This window comes from Pteropus medius, unplaced genomic scaffold (genome assembly GCF_902729225.1).
Source record: "Pteropus medius unplaced genomic scaffold, Ma_sr-lr_union100, whole genome shotgun sequence".
Taxonomy (NCBI): domain Eukaryota; kingdom Metazoa; phylum Chordata; class Mammalia; order Chiroptera; family Pteropodidae; genus Pteropus; species Pteropus medius.
In genome coordinates, this window is record NW_024342473.1 from 1,280,986 (window position 1) to 1,302,088 (window position 21,103).

The 21,103-nt window shown below is 43.2% G+C and overlaps 1 protein-coding gene across 4 annotated transcripts in view; it reads right to left on the reverse strand.

Moving 5' to 3' along the window:
* The window catches only part of TNIK (TRAF2 and NCK interacting kinase), a 348,429-nt gene that overhangs the window by 65,423 nt on the left and 261,903 nt on the right, over window positions 1–21,103 (reverse strand). For 3 of the 4 annotated variants that reach the window (XM_039865029.1, XM_039865028.1, XM_039865030.1), the window contains 3 exons: window positions 20,143–20,347; window positions 3,344–3,454; window positions 1,145–1,333 (listed from right to left, as the gene is read on the reverse strand). In XM_039865029.1, the coding sequence (XP_039720963.1) occupies window positions 1,145–1,333; window positions 3,344–3,454; window positions 20,143–20,347 (505 nt within the window). Of the gene's footprint in view, window positions 1–1,144; window positions 1,334–2,425; window positions 2,513–3,343; window positions 3,455–20,142; window positions 20,348–21,103 lie in introns of all 4 variants that reach the window. The other variant, XM_039865032.1, reaches the window with a different exon arrangement.

Below are 21,103 nucleotides of genomic sequence, written 5' to 3' on the forward strand. Positions count from 1 at the left end.
CTGGCCAAAAACCACAGGGGAATTATGAGTTCTAGAAAACTACCTTGTTGACATCTGCTAAGATTTGCCCCCAGGAATGCCACAGCTTGTGAATGCTCGGAAACCGTGAACTAATCCTGAAGAGAGGGGACAGGCTAGGACATTTAATGATGAGGGCAAATAGTAACTAGAAAACAATGAAGTCAAAGCGGTTAAGTTCAAATCAGAATATGCTGGGTCGAGGTGGAAAGAACAAGTGAACACCGCTCCAGACTTTTTCCTCTTTTCTGGTATATTTGAGCATGAGGAAACTGTACAGCGTAAAGAAGGAATTCAAGGAATTCTGGGATGCTTTGCAAGGAATCACGGTCTTCTCCAATAAGATCTGCAGGTATGCCTGTCCTAAATTTAGGCTTGGGGCTGGGAACATTGAAGGCCAGGAGGTCATGAGTCAAGGAGAGGTCATTTAGCAATGTAGTACTTCTTAGAGGAGTGGAGGTACTTGTTAAGATGCACGAATTCATGCCCCTTCTGCCCTGAGGTTCACACGAGTCTCTAAGGCTCTCTTTAACTGCAGTAATGGACCAGTAGGGATTTATCATTTTAAAGATGCTGGAAGAGGACACACAAATGACCTTAGATCCTAACTCTGAAGTTGTACTACATCCTTGTGAGCGAGATCACTTTTGAGAACTCTCTATGGTCCTTGAGGCTTCCCAAGGCTTCAATTGTTCTTCAGGACCAAGTCTAACAGGACTAGTTGGTCCATCTTTCTTCCATGAGGGATGCTCAAACAATAGTCTTGATTTGGAATCACTAATTTCTGCTGGTGTTACTGGCGTTAGCTTAATAGACACTAGTTTTTCAGCCTTCTGAACATCTGCCATAATCAGGACCCGTGAGTCGGGCTTAGCTGAGGGTTTCAACTTGTCATGGCTAGAAAATGGTTTAGCAGTAGAAGGTGGTATATCTCTGTCAGCCAGGACATATGTCAACTTCTGATTAACAGCATAGTGATTCTGCTTAGCTGGAAGAACTAAAGTGGGTTATTAAGGGGGTCGGTGCTGTACCTGGGAGTAGGATCATAAAGTTGAACTATTGATCTAGGAGAAAGAGGCAGCTGTTACAGACATCAGAGTGCGGCTACACTAGCTTGCTCACTTACCTCCTTGGCCCATGCTGGTTTCTCGCTGGGACTCATTCCTTCCTTGTAATGGTACAGTGGCTTCTTCTCCACAGGCCTCTGCTCCTGCCGCTGATGCTGAAGGGAAACCAAGTAGTCTCTCTCTTGCTTTAGCTGTCTCTGCAGTCTTTCTGCTTGTCTCTGCTCTTCCAATTGTTTGCGCTTATATTCCTGTCCAGATCAGGAAAGAGCAGCAAAGAAAGGCCACATCACCATACAGAAATCATTCAGTACCAGCTAAGCATGCAATGTACTCAAAAGTGATGCTAAATAACAAAGGACCTCAATACTAACAGAGAACCACAGGAAGATCTCCAGATGTGCCACAGAGATAAGCTACAGCCTTGGGTTAACATCTACACAGAATGTGGCATTTAATGAAAACACTATTGCTTTAATGGCAATCCCTACTGAACACCACCCGTTACAAAGTAACTTATCCCAGATGAATTACGACCAGGAAAGTGGCAATAATGAGGACACATGGATGGTCGGTACACAACTCCTTATAAGGAGCCATCCACTTCCTGATTTAGTAATTAAACCATTCAAATGTCTACAATTAAGAACAAAACTAAATGTGTAGCTAAAGATATTGCCTTAATCATTTTTGTTTGACAGAATTTGGATCTACAAAAGCCATTATTAAGATTATGTGTAGGCTAAAAATCATCATAGTGCCACTGAATAAAAAGTTCAATTAAAAAGCAACATACACCAAGAAGCTCATTTGGAGAGCAATGAAATAATAATAATAAAAAGTACTTCTAGTGGAAGCTGCATGAGCAAGGAACACAAAATGTTTCAGCCGTAAGGGTAAAATTAATATTCTGCAAATGAAATATCACTGCAGAGCTGAGTGAGTGCTTATGGAAGAGGTGTATTTTGCTGTGACTGCATTCCAGCATATTACAAATGACCTTAAAAATTACTCTGCAATAAACACAGTGGGTCTCAAAAACAGTATGAACTTATAATAAGGCTGGATTCATGTTAAAGTTTTATAGATAGATGGAGTTAATAAAGAGTGCATAACAAGTATATTAAATGTATTAAGGCTCGGCAAACTGGGTCAGGAAATGTATGAAGTCTCTATAAGATTTTTGAGGTCAATGAGGCTTGAAGGATCCCTTCTTCTGGACTGGCACCTTAGGAGGACAAACACACACATGTATGTGTGTAAACACACACACACACACATACACACACACATACACACGATGAACACAGAGCAGGTCAGCTGGTTCTTGGCTTTCCCATTACCAGAAGTAGAGCTTGTTCATGCAGTAGCTGCTGCTGCAAGATCTCTAACTGTCTCTGCTCCTCCTCTAACTGTCGCCTGATGTACTCCTGGAGAGGTAGGCAGCAGAGAATTCAGAGGAACACAAAGAGAGGAAGAGAGAGAAAAAGAACTGGTAATTTCAAAGGTGACAAGAGCTGCCAAGTAAAGTGTGGAAGGAAAGAAGGAAAATAAAAAATACCCAGACACCTCCTCACAAAATGAGAAAAGTATGCACACCAAAGCAAAAGCATTTCAATGCAGTCAAAAGCACAAGCCTGCTATCTGCAACAGCTTACTGAGATGGCTCAGTGCTTTGCTGTGACCATTTGTTTTTAATAAACCCAGCTACATTTTAAAGCTTTTCATTACAGTTTCACTCTTTATGGGCTACCCGGAATTAACAATGCTATGAAGTAAGGAGGCTCCTGTGCAAGCAGCAGGGATAAAATAATTGTTGAATGCCACTGTGCACTTCGTAATGGAACCACCCTGCAGAGTTTCACTGTGCTTTCAAAATGTGATTCTAACAAAGAGAGAAGGGTCCTGCATCAACCGCTCAAAGTAATGGAGACCAGAGATTGCCCGAGTAGAAAAGTTCTTGTGAATGGCTTGTTTATCATGCTTCAGTGCTACCTTCAAAGTAGATACCCAGGGTTGGGAGAATCCAAAGATCAAGGTGTGTCAGGGGACTCTGGCCTGGGTAGGAAGCAAGGTTGAATGAGTGGGCCTTGCCAAGGCTGTGCATTTGACTTCTTGAATGGGTGAGAATAGTTGCTCGAGAAAGAATAAAAACCTGCTTAAACTGAGCAGTCCTGAGAGAAGATGACCCACAGCCTGGAGACAGCTGGTGCTGGAGCTCTCCCTGGGGCATCAGTGGGGCTTCCCGGTCCCAGCGGTACCTGTTCGTGCTCCGCTCGCCGCCTCTCCTCCTCCCTGCGCATCTGCTCCTCATAGTGCCGGCGTTGCTCCCGCTCCTGCTGCTTTCGCAGCTCTTTCTCCCGCCTTTGTTGCTGTGGGGCAAGAAACAGACAACCCTGAAGGAACTGGGCACAATGGGGGGGCGGGGTCAGGAAACCAGCAGGGAAAGCTGCAGAACTTCGGATGTGAGGTGAGCTCTTAATGAGAGATGTCGACATGCCTGAAGGCTCTCTCTCCCCTGTGCAATTGGGGCACACATTGGCAAGGATACGGGGACAGCAGTTCAGTGTCAGGCAGAACACGCTGCTATTTGCCGTGCAGGTAGACTGTCCAGGTCTCCTGAGAAATTCCCATTAAGTGCTGTCTCTCAATTGGCTGATGGAGGCTTTCAAATCAGGGGTAGGAAACTCCAGTGTATAGTAAGTTACTTATTATATCTCATCGAACTGTTTATGAGATTCTAGAGGTTTTAAAGCACATTCACAATGCTCATATCATTCATTCTTTCAACACCACATAGGGCAAACACTTTAGATAAAGAAAGCAAAAACCAGAGAAAGAAAGTGACACATTCAAGGCCATACAGTAATTAATGGCTGAGGGTACAACAGAATTTACTGATCCCCATCCAGTCAACTACCCTTTCTGATACACCATGCTGCCTTTTTGTTTTCTGAAGCAGTCAATTTTTTAAGTGTCAATTTTGACTTCTTGCTCAAGTAAGACCCTTAAGCTCAGGAACCATCATCATCTCATGCAATTATTACCACGCCTCTGACAGTGGACCATGTGGTAAGCACCTTTCATGCTTTATCTTATTTAATCTTCACAAGAATCTTGTGACGTAGATATTATTATTATTACCCCCTATTTTATATGAGAACACTGAGGCCCAGAGCGATTAATTGTTCAAGGTCATGCCCGCATTCAAGGTCATGCCCAGTAAGTGGTTGAGCTTGATTGCAAAGCCACATCAGGTGACTCTAATCTGAGTGAAATCACTATGGAAGATGAAGAGGCAACAGGAGGGATAAAAAGATCAACAAACTAATCCAGCTCTTCATTATACTCTCGGGAAAGGAGAACATCTTAGGAGTAGTCACAGGAGCCAGTGTTTCTCAAGCAGGGATAGTACTGGAGCATTTGGAATGTGTGGCAGAATGTGGGAGGTTTTCTGGTTCTCTCAATGACTGAGGAACATGTCCGTCATTACAAAGTATTTTCGCATGCCACTTGCCATTAGCATCCCTTTTGAGAAATGCTGCAGGCCCTTCCCTTTGCGTCAGAGCCCAGGACTGGCATTAGAATTTTTTCTTCCTCAAATACAAGGTTTGGAGGAGACATCTCAGGGGGTCTAGTCTCTTGTAACTTTCTCGACAACACTTCACTGCTTGGCTCAGGAAACATTAGTTACTCAAAATAGAATGGATTGTAACGGGATCCCACTGGCAAGCTAGCTCTGCACAACCAGAGGAACGGCTTTCTAGTACAAAAGCTGTCACAGCCCCAGCTAAACCAACCACAGATAAGCCAAACTCCAAAGAAACCCATGATGAGGCAGCATTCCTGAGGTGCCTCCCGCCTGTAACCCTCCAGGCTTCCATCTTCCCGTAACCTCTGAGGTTTGGGAAATAAGCTGCATCTTTTGAGGCTCAACATTTATTTGTCCATCTTAGATTGTAGGCGATGGGGAGCCACTGGAGAACTGTATACAGTCAAATGCCCTGATCAGATAGCGTTTTCAAGAGGCCTCTGTCAGCCACAGGAGGAAGCAAGACTAGAAGCTGGAACGTAGCGCGAGGTCATTCTATGGATCAAGGCAGAAAATGATAGGGCATCTATGAGTGAAACAAAGGCAGTGGAGGAGTCCATGTTCATAATTGTCTTTGAGCATGGAGACGCAGCCAAAAGGAAAAGAAGACTAAACCCTATCCAGATTTCCAGTTACTCTAACAGGACTGGAGTGGGTGCCGACTTTGAAGGAAAAATCGGAATTAGGCCAAAATAAAATAGGCAGTTTGCTGTCTATGGGGTGTGTGAGGGTGAGTGATATTTTGGCCGAAGAGTTTGGCAGATGGTGCGATAGAGGAGGCAAAGCAGGTGTAGGGACGGGAACGAGGGGTACGCTGGGGGGTAGGGATGAGTCAAGTTCCAGACATGCGATTATTTGTTTTATAGAAAAAAATAATACAGGAAGATATGAGTAGGAAACATCATCACGGGAACCAAGTGAATAATTTGGATTACAGACTCAAAACAGAGATATTTCCAACACCCAACCAAAGCGAATCAATGCCAGCACAGAGAATAAAATAATTATGTATACAGATCTGGCTCCTGGCAGGAAATAGCCCTAATTTAGCTAACATTTCAAGTTTTTTACTCCCACCATTGGTCTCTTTCTTGAGGCAAAAAAAAAAAAAAAAAGCCTTTGGAAGACTTAGCTGATTTTTATATGAAGGATTTGTACATTTTCAACCTTGTTGCTAGGAATCAATGCTATTTTATAATTATATGCCACTCAGGTCCCTGTGCAAGGTATACACAGTATTGATTGCAACTCAAGAGGGTCTGGGCTTCCCAAGTACTCTGTAGTTTCTGAGAAAGACACTCAAAAGTGACTAATAATTAATACTGATCTCACTCAGATCAACTGCCGCTAACTCATGGAGGCATCTGCCAGGGCTTTGGCTCCTGTGGCGAGGCTGGAGAAATAAATCACTTCCTCAGTCTTCTGAGGGCACCTTGCCAATTTCCAGCTGCTGTGTCTCAATGTTAAGTGACTTTCCGGGAAAAATGTTTGCTCTGTCTCCTCCTAGGCGTTGGGCTGTCTGAGGGGACATACAAAATACGTCAGAGAAAAACCCAGTCCCGGGCCTCAGGCAGACGCCTTTACAAAGCTCTTACGACTCTTGCTGGAAGCAACTCTGAAGTGACTATGTTGTTCTTGACCCCGGTGGACCCCTAGCCCCTCACCTGGGGCCTGGAAGTTGGCAGGTGCACAGAAGATTTTATTGAACTGAATGGAGTCAAGACTTGGGGCAAAAGAAGACAACGTAGTATTCTCTTAAATTTCATGAACGGTTTTTCCCTCCTATCAGTACGTACAGTTTATATCACACTGTACCTCATATTATGGTTATCTGAGTAGGTCTTACCTACTCTGTACTCTAGGTTGAAAGCTATATGTGGGCGGGGTCTCTGTTGCACTCTAGGTTTTATCTCCCACTATATCCAAGTTAGAGCCTGATATCATTGATACTTATTATGCTGAATACTGTAGACAGAGTAGTCGGAAAAGAGGAGAAAGACCTTCAGAGCCTCAGACCACCCCTTCCAGGCCAGAAAATTTTTTCATGCTGAGCATAGACAAAACCTAACAATGTTTTCCTAAACAGAGACCCATCCATGATTGGGACTGGCATGGGATCTATTTGCCATCTTAGAGAAAAGCAGAAAAATAAAATAAAGGAATGAAAGTCTAAGTTGGAAGAAGTGAAAAAGGAGAGAATCAAATAGTATTTCTAAACTTCATTCAAATTATGCATAATGATGTCAGTGGTTCTGTTGTCAAAAAAGAGTGGCTTAAACCAACTACTCAAAAACTCCTGGCAGATGCCCCGCCTAGACTGAACTGCCTAGAAGTATGTTTTCATCCAAAGCTTCTTGGATGCATCTCCAAAAGTTATATCACTTAAAATCTGACGTTCCGTGGATTCTTACAAGATTCCTAGTTTTTGTTTTTGTTTTTTCCTGGTTGGGGGATGACTAATAATACCCACTCTGAAAAATTTCCAGGCTAAAATCATTGCCACCTTGCTCTATAGGGTAGGACACTGGGGTCTTCTTGTCCTCTTTGCTTTCTGTTGCTGTACCCCAAAAATAATTTTTTTAAAAACAGTTTGATCCTCTCCATGGGTCTTTCCTCAGGGCACTTCCAAGCAGAGGTGGTACGACTGCACTTTCAAGAACGTGAAATGGTTAGTTCATTTTAATGCGGAAAGTAATCCTGTGCCCCACTTGTGGGATCCTCAAAGGTTATAAGATTATCCTAAAGTGACTATGCAGAATTTCAGCTCTTGAAATTCTTGCAAGAGAATATCACCTGAACCCTTAAATATTCAATTCTTATTACGGTCATAAGAAATAATCCTCATGAGTGATCATGGCAAAGGCTGTGGAGTTGAGCTTTCTTTTGTTTCTTTAAATGTTCTTTTGAGATTAAGTTTAACCAGCAGGGAAGTGTGAACTGGGATGCTCTGGCTCTTGAGGAAGTGATTCTGATGAACTGTTAGGCCATAAATTGCATTTTACAATGTTATCAGAACAGCCGAATAAAACTAATCACTATGTTTATGGTAGGGACCTCACCTCAGACATTAATCATAGTCCTACTCACCCAGGCTAGGCAAGTGGAAAGGTTTTCAATTGTCTCAGAAACAGGTTTACCCTTATCGGATGATCAACATGAATCTGGAATCCTTCGAGTTTGCCTCTCAGAGTCAGACTGGCGGCTGCCTGACGCCCGCACATGGATGCCGCGCTGTGTGCGCATCCTGGAAACTGACCCCGCCTTGGCTTCGTCTTGTTTTTCTCTTCTACTTTACTTTCTTGTTTATTTTTAGTTGCTCAATTAATCTTTGTCAGCTACCTTAGGGCCTTTTATTGTAATGAAGAAAAGTCATAAAGAAGTGTCTATACAAACAAACAAATGGAAAACAAATCTTGGCCCTCGATATCTATTTAAACCTGGAAAGATGAAAACAAAGACAAACAAGGAATTGTAGACTTGGAATTTGGTTCTTTGTTTATGAAGATGCCACCTCTGTCTATGTCACCTGAGCACGTGGTTAAAGTTGTTTTTATGGCAGTGGGGATCGATCTGCTCCAATCTAGACATGCCCTCTCACTAGAGGTTAAAGTGACCATAACACACACAGAGCTTGCTGGGACCTAAAGGGAAACTTGTATACAGTTTCCTTCCTAATCACAAAGATTGTATGTACCATGGACCAAAATCTACTCTAGAATGTAACATTCTAAAGACATAGAATCTTTTAGAAAAAGATACAGGAATGTAATCACTACGTATGTTTTTTTGTTTGTTTGTTTTGTTTTGTTTTTTACTCTAAACAAGTACTTCGGCATAGATTATTTTAATTAGAGCCTCACGATTGCCCTGTGAGATAGGTGGGGCAAATGTCATTTTTAAATTTCCTTCTTTTATAGACTCTCAGGAAGGTTTACTACCTTGTCAGTGGCCACACAATAAGTTAGGGGGAAATCATGAAATGGATACAAATCATCACATGGGACACTATCTGTGAGTACCAGGTATTTGCTGGGCTAAATGATTTATATGCTTCGGCTCTTAATCTCATAATGTGATCGCAGTTTATTGTTATTATTTTCATTGTATAGAAAAGCAAATTGGGGCTCAGAAAAGTGAAGTAAATTGTTCTGTATCATACAGCTGGAAAATGCGGCGAGCCTGGAACCAAGCTCAAGTCAGTCTGACTCCACGTTCTTCCCATATTACACCCTACCCACCTTCCAGGCCCGAGTACCTGGAGGAGGATTCTGCCAGGCAGAGAAGTAGTGGGAAATACAGTGAGAGTGTGGGGAGGCTCATAAGCAAAAGACACCTCATCTCTCCTGTCACCACCAGCACTTCCTTCAGTATCCTTAAGAAACTTCAGATAAGATATTTGGCTGCTTTTTTCTACTTACCAAATATTCAGGTTGAATTTGAGTCTTGTTCTCATGACCTTTGGTAGATTTGGGGAAAACCAGGTTAGATGCCAGTGTGTAAAGATTTCCGGCCCTGGGTCTATCTTTTACATACATCATGTTTTCCATTATATAGACTCAGAGATAATATCTGTATTGAGAATTAATAACCTGTAGCTCCAATGTGATGTGTCACTGTGGACAGGGGTAGGTAAGAGAGGCAAAGGCCTTGGAGGGAAGAACAGTCGAGCAGAAACAGTACAACTAGATTCTAGTCCTGCTCTAGCACCTGCACAGACACTGCAGACCACACAGCCTCAAAAAGTGTTTGTTAACATGAGTGAATGTTGTATGACCTTGAAGAAGTCACCTTAACCCAACTTTCAACGAAGAAGGCAGATTAGGTGATCTCACAGGTTTGTTCACTTTAGAGTCTAAGCAAGGATGTGCTGTATCACAAAGCAAAAACTACTCACAATTCAGAATGGGACGTGAAATGAAGCAGAATTCTGGTTTGCTCTTAGAGAGCTCCGCTCGCTTTTTATCTGGGTGGCCTCCTGAAAGTGGTGAGAGGGGACCCCATTGACCATGGGGGGCCTGAGTCAGCCTCCAGAGGACAGGAAGAGGCTGGTGCGGGATAGAGGTGGGCTCCTTGGGTAGTACCTCAAACCATCCCCTTGACTCTGGGGCTCTCGGTTCAAAGACACTTGGAATGAAAGGACTGAGTGCAGTCCTTTGAGTCAAGTGCACAGCACACACACCCCTCACTCAAGTAGGACTGTTCTGGATCAGCCTTGTAGAAGCTGTGCTTGTGTCCAGCCGGGCTGAAGCTTCTGGGCATTCCATGTGCCCATTTTAACATCTGCTAAAGTTCAGTTTTGAAAAGACCTTTGCAAACCAACAAGAACAGGGCAAGGGCATGACTCCTTGTAACTAAAACTGGGATTCTAAACTTTTTTTTAATAGGAAAGACACTAGAGTGATGGTGAAGCAGTCTGGCACCTCTCCATTCTATATGAGACAAAGTAATGAGAATTTTAAAAAAAGAATAATAATCATTAATAATGAGAACAAACATGTATGTAGTGCTTTCTCTGATGCCGGCACTGTCCTAAGTACTTTTACCAACTCATTCAATTCTCACCACAACTCATTCAATTCTCACCACAACCCCTTAGGCACAGACTACTGTCAGCATGCCCATTTGACAGATAAGAAAACCGAGGCAGACACAGCCAAATAGCTTGCCCAAGTTCACTCATTGGTAAGTGCAAAGCCAGGACCACACTCTGTGTCTGGTTCTTGCCATGCTGTCTCTATGGACTCGGAAGAAGCTGTTTGAGAAATTTATGTATACCAAGTGAAACATGCTGTCTTATTCTTTTTCAAGTGACCATTTTTCCCTCTTTCTGTCTTTACTTTCTTACCTATCTTTTCTTCACTGAAATGGCAATCAGAAAACCATTGAGGAAGTTAAACAGGATAGACAGCCCTCATTCATTTTACACCTACTTTACACTATTAAAGATAAACCATCCAACCTACCCACTCAGAGTTTTCCTGGAAACTAACTGCCTAAATTTTTCCTTTGAGCTCCAAGGTCAACTTTTGAGCAACAGGCAGCCCCATAGCTAAGCACTATCTGAGTACATGTGAGCCAAGCTAGTCTTTATTCATGTAGAAAGTTTTAAACAGACTGAGCTGGGAGGAGTATGAATGAAGAATTCTGGTCCTGCGTCTTCCACGAATGCTAGTCAGTGTGATTATTCGTTACTATCTCTGAGCCACAACAGTTTCCCCAAGGACAATGGCTACCTGGATATTCTCGGGTCTCACATAGAGGAGCAAGAGTTGCCCTCCAGCATTTTGGGGGCTTGTGTGGAAGGCATTTTAGTTTTCTTTGGCATAACTTGTATTAATGCAGGTATTCCTAAGAAACTGAATCAATAATAGGATAAGTTGCTCAAAAACAGAACATGCTGCTTCAAGCCTCTTAACGTAAGCAGAGATTAAATGTTAAACAGGCTAAATGACTCTGTTTGAGGAATATTGTCAAAGGGATTTACGCTTTGAGAGAAGTGGTTTAGACCATTTTCGAGGTCTTTTATCTTCCCCCAACCTCTGTTTCTATAAAACTACTCACTGAAGAAAATAAGAGTGAAATGAAAAAAATTTGATTATTTAAAGGTCAAGTGAAATAGCACTATCTGTGCAACTATTTTGTTGTCATAGTTCTATGGTTAGGAACAACTAAAAATTATAATTGTTAAATACAAGAAATTCAGACTAGATATAATAAAGAGAGGTTCCATGAAGACTCCAGTGAATGCAAGGCAGGTCTGTAATGCTCATTCCCCTCTGTCACTGAAAAGCCACCCTTGCCATCCACCTAAGGTTAGCATATGTCTAATGCTGTTTTTTCTTTTTCTTTTTCTTTTCCAGTAAGTAGGAAGCTATAAGTATAAGATTCTAGCATATTCTTCTCATTCCTTGAAAGTGTGGAAAGGGCTCTGGACAAAAGGATTTCAAATATCAGTAGTATTTTTAGCATCAGCATAGGAATTTCGGCCCAACTTCCTGACCTTGGCAGGGAGGCCCTGCCATCACAGAGTCCAGGTAACCACGCAGAGAAAGCCCGGCCTCCTGTAGCACAGCAGCACATTAGAACAAGGAGCCCTTCTGGGATCCACTGAGAAACAGGGTTCCACACATCCATGCACACTCCACGGCCTCCTGAAGCACCAGCATGATATATATACTCATGCAACTGCAGACCACTGTCAGAGGCCTGTGGGAAGGCCCTGCCTGGGACAACGAGCATCCAGTTTGTCAGCCAGGCTCCCAGCTACTTCATAATTTCTGTTCAGTTATTGACATAATGGAGCAAAACCCCAGCTGGAAAGTGTTCAGTCTTCATGCTGATGCTAACGACATCTAGGAATAAAGGGCTGCTCTACCCCCCACCAGTGGTGACCGCTCACAGCACACATTAGGACGCCTACAGTTAATGACTAAGTAAATTAAAGGCCATTTCTCAGCAGCACTGATGAATTAACACTCCAGGCCCTGAAAGGGGGGAGTTATTCTTGCTCATGGTGCTTTCTTCCACTGAGGGCCTGGGAGTGTGGTCCAGTGGGTGGGAATGCAGCACTGGTGCAAAGCCACACTGGTGTCCTGGTCTCCTGCTTCTGCCTGCTGAGCCTGCTCAGGCTGCATTCAATTCTGAGCCCTCACCCTGAAAAGAGATGACTCAGAGCAGCAACAAGGCAGATAACAGGAAACAAAGTTTTTCTCTTCCTATGCAACTCTCTTGAACTTATTCATATGCTTACTTGGTGCCAGGTAACCTATTCTAAGTGCTTTATATGTATTAACTCATTTACTCTCATTGAAACTATCACTAGCCCATTTTATAAATGGGCAAATTGAGTCGGGGATAAGTCATATCTTGCCCAAGATCACAAAGGCAGTAAGTGGCAGAGCCAGAGTCAAACCCAGGCAGTGTCTTACTGAACCCTTGACTGCTTTGCTTCTACTTTCTTGGTGAAGGGGTAACTCCTAAGGTACTGTATCCCCGATGCTCAAAAACTTACTATTCAGACATCACAAGATCTCTATCTTCTTATGGGTTTTGTTTAGGTACCGGTGGGAGAGGAGATTTGATGCAGCCACTCGATGGCAATGATGGGATCATAGTTACACAATGTTGGAAATGATAGCAAGAAATGCTGATAAGAGAATCCACTGAAAAGCAGAGTTCTCCAGGGGAAGATTCGCTGAGGCTTGGCTAGGAAGAGGAGACTTTCCAAGCACCTTGATCCTTCTAAACAAGGTGCATTTGGAAGGATGAAGAATAGGCTGCCTCCTTGTGCTGGCAAGGCCAGGCCTGCGGACTAAGTTAATAGCAGATGATACACCAACAAAACACAGAAAGAGGGGTGCTCTCAGAAAAGAGCCCTCAAGAAGGGATGAGAAAGTCCAAGTTTTATAGTAAACAGGGAAAGTACATTAGAGAATTAAGGCAGACAAGCTATGGGAACTGCTATCTGTATAAGAAACCCTTAAAACAAACAAACACAAACCAACAACTTTAAAATCATCAGTTCCAAAATAAAATTAAACATTCACCCAATAATGTCAATTCATTCCTATGTCAGGCATTTGTGCCAAGCTTTCTGTATATATGATTCCACTTACGTCTCAAAACAATCCTGCAAAATTAATAGTATTGTAATTGTGTACATAAGGAGGCAGAGGTTCAGAGAGGTTAAGTAATTTGTCTCCAGCCACACAGCTAGAGTTACACCATGGTCTTCACTGCTTCAAAGCTCATGTACTTTGCCTCTACACTAATCTGCTATCCTGCCATTTAAAAACTATTGATGTTTTTTCTTAGTGACATAACTGAATTCCTACTTGAATATTATAACAAATATGCTTCCCCAGGCATAAAGCTTACTTGTTGGTACATTTTATTTTAATAAGTTCAAGAGGGTTTTACTGCTGTACATAAAAGAATTTAAACTTTGGGAAATTATAATTCTGACCAGTCAAAGGCACCTACTCCAATAATATTAACAACTAATAATTACTGAGTGTGTCCTAAGTATTGGTGCTATTCTAAAGCTTTCTATGAATTATCTCACTCCTCACAGTAGCCCCAGAAGTTAAGTGCTATTGTTATTTCTAGTTTTACAAACAGGGAAACTGAGACTTCAGAAAATTAAAGAACTTACACCTATTAAGATAACTGTTAGCCAAAATACTACTCTCGACAAAATTTCCCCAAATACTCAATTGCCCATGAAAGTTTTCAGAGTTTCACTATGTTGTCCTGTACATATGGACTCTTTAAGAGATATGCAACGACCCTGCCCCATTCCAGCCACCAGCTTGTGTGTGTGTGTGCGTGTGTGTGTGTGTGTGTGTGGTATAAGAGCATCTGGGAGAAACTATTTAAGTTTCAAAAAATAACCTTATATGCCAGTGGCTGCTTTGGATTTGGGCTCCAGCTGGCATAGATTCTGTGAGACTGGCCTGAGTGAAAACGAATGCTAAGAGAGAATGTGAGCGAAAGGTGACCACGAATGGATGAGCAGATAATTATGAAAAGTTCTCTAAATAGAAACATGAGATAGGTCTTGTGAGCAACATGTAAGCTGGATGTGATAAGTTCTCCCAAAGTGAGCTCTGTCCAGCTCTTGGCAGATGACAAAGTTCTTTCGTGTGTTTTCCTGGTCAACCCTTTGAACAACTTGGTGGTAGAAACAAACTTCGTTAGGAGCTTCCCCAGAGTTCAGGAAGGGGTGTATGAGGTGACTATGAGAACTGCCAGGGCACGCAGACGAGGCCCTTAAATTCAAATCAACGACTTTCCATTCCAAAACCAGATCCAACATCCTGAGCAAGTTGTTTCTCTTCCTCCCAAACTGAGAAGAAATGAATGTGTTTCTAAAGAATGCTACACAAAAACTACCTTTTTAAATATCTTCTCTGTCATTAAAACTAAAGGATGCTGTTATTGTACCCGAACTTGGGACAGCAGTCAGCATAACTGGCCCTTTTAAACTCTGTACTCAGGCTTGAATCCTCGATTTTCCTTGTACCAACACCAAACTCTCCTGTTATTCCTTTTATGTCCTTATCAGTCTTTTTTGCTGGCTTATCCTTCCCTACACTGAGTTCTCTGAGCTCAGGCCCAGATTCTCTTTTCTTCTCTATGTACACTTCCATTACCATCAACTGATAATTCCTGTTTTTTTCCATCGTCAACCCCTCTTCTACCATCTTCTATGGCTGTATCTATATAATCCAACTGCGTCCTTGGCATCACCATTGGCCACTTTATAGGCATCTTAAACTCAACTACATTCCAAACTGATCTTATATTTCTGCTCCCAAACCTGGTCCTCCCCCTGGATGCTCCAGTCCGACATCAGGAGTATGACTGCCTACTTTCCTTCATCTCTAATGTCTAATCAACCACAATGTCCTCCATGTCCTATAGGCTACGTCTCTCTCACATGTGTCCACTTTTCTCAATCCCCACTCTGCCATCTACCTAAAGCATTACCTTCTCTAGCCTGGACAAATTTATCTCTCCTACCCACCCATGCTCCTTCCAATCACTTTACCTGCAGCAGCCAAAGATGAACTTTAAAAATGCAGATCTGATTGTATTCCCTTGTTTGACACACGTCAGTGTTTTCCCACTACTCTTAGAGTAAAATTCAAAACTCCTTAACATGGCCTACAAAGCCCTGCAAGACCATGCCTTGGCTTCCCTGCCTAGCGTCTCCACATGCCCCTCTTCCTTCCTTCGGCTGGACTGCGAGCCAGGCTAGGCTCCCGTCCCTGTGGTACTCTCCCTTAGCATGTATTCTTCTCCGCCATATGGCTCTGACAATGATAATGAATGGTTATCTGGGTGATTATTTGCCTAATGCCTGTTTCCCTAACCAATCTGGTCTTCTTAAGGACAGACTGTATTCCAGTGTCCTGTACAGTGCCTGCATAGTGGAGGTAAATTTGTCAAATGACTGTCTATAGGAACGGAAAAAGATTTTAATTCTACCATAAACTTAAAAAATAAAATTGAGCCCAATATCCTTGAAAGCTCCAGTTACTCATAATAAAAAGTTAGAAACTTATAGCAAACTCTCTGCTTAGATTTCTAAGTTCTCATTTTATACACGAGGGCTTCACTGTTACTGGCCAATAAGGCACCAGTAGTATTTCTTTAAAAAAAAATTCAGGCAATAGAACCAAAGCAGTAGAATATCTTTAACTAGAACTGGTTGTTTTATCACTGGACAATGTTACGATGGCCTTGAAGGGCACTACATGAGACCGAGGTGGCCTAGAAAACTCACAGTTCTCTGAAGAATAAAACCTACCACCATGGAGCAAGTTGGTGCTCCTGGGGTCAATTTAATTTGTTTCTGAGACTTAAAGATATTTTCTCCCCCAAATGAAGGAACAGAAGACTCTAGGCAAGTTGAAAAAAAAAGATACGAATCACTAGTATCATTTTAAAACCCTTGAGCAGAATCAGGCATCACCAAGGTCTGCCCAAGGTCAATCTGAAAAGATGACCAGGGTAGGTACCCCAACACCTCCTGGCTCCTAATTCTGTGATAGAGAATAAAACAAGTTGTACTTTGTCTAGGTGAAGTGATAGGAATTTTTGTTGAACTGAATAAAAATAGAAGAAGCCTTCCATGTACTTTCTCTCACTACTGATGGACACATTTGCCTGAGCTAGGTTTAATCAACCTAGCTCGGAACTTAGTTATAAATTGTACTTTATCATTGGTCACAAGCTGAGAGTCTTGTATCCACCATTTAATTGGCCTGAAGCCATGTCCTTTTCACAAAGATAATAAATAACTACATTCAATGTACAAGGTCCTTCTAAGAATATACAGATACTAATTTAGAACCCAGCCAAATTCACATGGTTACTCATAAATAGCACAGGACATGCAGAGCTTCCTTAGAAAGCTCTGGTAGGAGGTGACATCTGAGGTCACTGAGAAAGACAAAGGCTGCAATCTACACAGCCTTATGTCACCCAAAGAGCATCTGAAGGGCCTTTATTTGGAAATGGGAATGTATTTCCCAGGATGCCTGCACAAGCCCGCCTGACCTACGGTGACATGAAATTCAAAAGCCTAACTGTGGGTTTTAACTACTTCCATGTGACAATCTAGTCCAAGTTCCGACTCATAACACTAGAAACACAAGTTGTCACCCCAGGCCAGGGCAGTAGACGTGGATGGGGATCCAGCAGGAGCAGAAGGTGAGAGAGGAGTCCCTGGTGGCAGAGACAGTAATTACTGAATATTTAGTATTTCTTGATCTCTATTGCGTAAAGGGGGCAAGATGAAGGATCAAAAGATAAAGTCTGTATACTCTCTTGATGTCCTGTGGCCATAAGCATTCCTGCTTCTGGTGAGAAGCCAGGGCTCAAGGACATCTGTGCACAGAACAATGTGTCCTTGTACACACAGTCACCTTCTGTGCCAGAACTTAGAGGGTGTGTCCCTGTGGACGCATGTGCTCCAGAGAGTCTGAACGCTGACTTGAATGCTAACTTGGATGCAAGGAAAAGACTCCAGAAAAGTGCCACAATGGAAGAGATGTGAGGAAGCCTCGGCAGTAGCTCTGACTGGGAGCATGAAAGCCAGAACCCGGCTAAAAGGTGAGCACCTGCTGGGTGTAGCTTCTCTGCCCTTGCTCAGGAATCCTTAAATTCTCAGGGTAAAATATCAGCAAAGGAGAGGCCAGCTAAAGATTATGGTGAACACAGTGAAATATACAGATGATCAATTACACTTGAAACTTATATAATCTTCTTAACCAGTGTCACCCCAATAAATTTAATAAAGTTAAAATTAAAAAAAAAAAAAACAACCAGATTATGGAGAAGCATGCTGACTATGGCTTATTAGTAGAGAGGCAGGACAGGTGCAGTGACAGCACTTGGGCTCCAAAGTCAGAATCCCTGGGTTTGAAACCTGGTTTTTCTTTGCAAGCTTTGTGACCTTTAGCTAGTTAATAACTCTTCTGCGGCTCAGCTGCATTATCTTTACACTGGGGTTATTGTGAAGATTAAATGAGACAGTTCACACAAAGTGCTGAACAGAGTACCTGTCATATGGTAAGTGCTTTATAACTATAAAAAATGATGACTCTAGAAACTCGAAAAAACATATAAAGCTAAAATAGATCATACCAGTTATGAAAATCCAAAAAATAAAAACAAAACGATCAAAACAATGCAGCCTCTGAAAAGACTTTACGCCAATTGAGGATCTAGGTCCAAAGGCCAAGAGTTCTTATATTAAAATTTTAAAAAGAGAAAGGAATAAACCACAAGCCAAGAAAGAAGCAAAAAAGGCAGGCTTTGGGGCAGAGTCTGAGAGGGCACTGCCTAGCTAGGGAGAGGGGTCTGACCAGAAGAATCAGGGAACAAACCTTGGATCCAAACAGCAGAGGCCCTTGGTCCCGCAGAGACCTGACAGACTAGAGGAAACGGTGTGACTCTGGTCTAGAGGCCAGTAAGAGAGGCCAAAACCGGCCTGTGTGGGCCGAAGGAGATGACACCGGGGCACCTTTCTGAGAATTTCGATATGTGCCCTGTAGAGTAACCAGAGGCACAGGCACCTCCATTGCTAATACTTTATACTTCACTTCTGAGCGCTGCCTGATGACACCCACACATCCCTTACCCCTGCCTCTGCCTGCTCTTCTGAAGGTCTCTGCCCCACAGCACTATAGAGCCTCTGTCTACTGCAGCGTAAGTTCTAGACTAAAGATGGTGAGCCTCAGACTTCTCGCGTGCTGAGCATTTTTCACACAGACAATGTTTCAGACTTATACACTTCAACTGGAAAGTGTTTCACTTGCCTACTGCTGCTTGCTGAAGCCCACAAGGTTTAGTTTTGAGGATTATAGTTCAAGGCTCTGATGAAATGTTTACGTTTACCATCTCAGGGCCTGTGTGGACATTTGAACCAGGGAGAACTAGTGTGATTCCTGCTTTTGCACTTACTGGCTCTGGGATATGGAACCATTTACTTCCCCTCCCTGAACCTCAGTTTTCTCTTGTTAAATGAAGATTATATTCATTTTGCATGAGAAATAATGAATATATACAAAGAGATAATGATAGTAAATGAGATCCTAGATATATAAGCAAAGCACCCCACCCGGTGCTTGGCACACAGAAGTCACTTGGCACACAGTAGTTGCAACTGTTAAATATTATTGTTGCTGGTCTGCATATGAATATTCCAGGGACATAATGAGGTTGATGGGATTTATTGCAAAATGGAACTGAGGCCTCACTGATTTAAACCTGGGTGGGTAGACCTGGATATGCCATTTAAAAAGCAAGCTGCTCCCTCTGTCTGCAATTTACCACCCTCTAACTGCAGCGGCCACATGACAATGCAAGTGAATTGCCGTAAATCGTTAATGAGGAGCAAGACAGTTAGGGAGAACTGTAAAATCACTACTCCATTACTGTGCAGTTAGCGGACCTTTCATCCACCATCCAACTTCCCCAACAGCTATGGCTCTCAGTTTCCTAATTGTCTAGAAGCTTTGATTTATCTGGCAGAGGAAGGAGGCCTCAGAGCAAGGTTCTGGGAAGGCTTTAATAAATGTCTAAAAGACCACGAGGGTGAGAGCCTTGCCCAGGACAAGCCAGGCAGGGAAGTATGGCTGGTGGTATGGTTTCCCACAAAAATGACAGCAATGTCTGCAGGTAAAAAGGCAAGTCTTGCCCACAAGTTGGAGGACAGGGCCTGGGTACCAGAGGGTGTCTGGAAGGACTTGGAAGTGCTCTCCCAGTGTTCAGAAGAGTAACAAAGGAGTATTAATACAAGCAGGCCTGCTTCTCTATGCTTGACATTTCATTTATCTGCCTATTCACTGTGGTCTAGTTAATACCTGTATTTCACTTCTTAATCATTGTCTCATTCACTCTTACCTTAGTTTATTCATTCCACAAATCTTTATGAGGCATCTGCTGTGTGCTAGGCACTGTCTAGGCATTAGAGGTACACGATGTAGAAGTATATCAGGGATAAAATGGACACAATCCCCTGTCTTCAGGGGGCTTACATTCCAATAGGGAGAGACAGACATGCGAAAGTGCATACAGAATATTTGTGAAGGTGATAAGAGCTATGTAAAAATAATAAAGTGGGGAAGGCAACAGGACATGCTAAAGAAAGAGGGTATGATTTTAAAGTAAGGTGGTCAAGGAGGCCTCACTGAGAAGGGGACAGCTGAGCTAGGCTTGAAGGGTTGAGGCCTTCACCTGCTCTTCTGAAGTGACCACACCAAGGTGACACAATGCCAAGCAAGGGAAGTCCTTGGCTTCTAAGAGCGTTTGGCCTCATCCTCCTTTGCAGTTAAGATGTGTGTGCTCCAAGCGGACTATGGCCCTGATGTCAGGGCTGGGATACCACGGTGGATACCAGGGAGTGACCCCAGCCAGGACACGTGCGGCACAGAGGGTGCCCTGGGAGGTCCTCACCTCCTCCAGGCGCCGCCGCTGCTCCTTCTGTTCCTCTATGCGCTTCTGGCGCTCAGCCAGCAGCTGCCGCTTGTGTTCCTCGTTCTCTCTCTGCTGCTGTTCCAGCTGCTGCCGCCGCAGGGCCTCCGACCGCTCCTTGTTGGCCAGCTGCAGCCTCAGGAAGTCCCGCCGCAGCGTTGACTCCCCTGGCAGGTTCAGAATGGAGCTGTGGGCAGGAGAGAGAGATCAGAATTCCGCATGGGGCAAAGGCAATCGCTACCATGGGTCTTGGGGGAGTTGATCAAGGCACAAAACTTGCCCGTATGTGGCAAAAGAAGCCACATGCTCAAGAACCGGCCCTTAGGTCCTCCATTAATTATACTTCTCACTCCCCAAAAGAAACAGAGTCAACGTGAGAGATGAGTCTTGACTCCCTTTCAGTATTGACTATTGCATACACATGCTATCACCATCCCTAGAGAGATGTCACATTCCTAGAGTCATCACCTTTCCCCATGACCATACCGCTCCCTCACCCTTGTGACATGGCAAAAATATATTTGTATAGTCTTTAATGAGGGTGCAAACTTTGAGCCCAAACCAGCTTATTTTCATGTTTAAGAAAGGCAGGAACAAAGCCAGCAAATAAAAATTAATTGAGAGCAATGAGGAAGCCTACTCGGAAGAGTACAGATCAACCTCACCCACACTGACTCCTGTCACCAAACCCCAGGAGGCAAAGGGCAGACTGCTCATGTGAAGACATGATGAGCCAAGGAGAGAAAGTGCCTGAGCCAAGGTTGACAGAGCCAGGACATGAACCTAAGTCTGCCAAGTCTGAGAATTCAGGACCTGTCTCGCTGCACCACTGTCAAAATGCAGTTAGACGATTCAGTTCTGGCCGTAGAGGGTGCACCTGGGACTTCAACCTGGCTCACTGATTCCTAGATTCCCTTTAAGCACCTCAGTTTCCTGTCTGTAA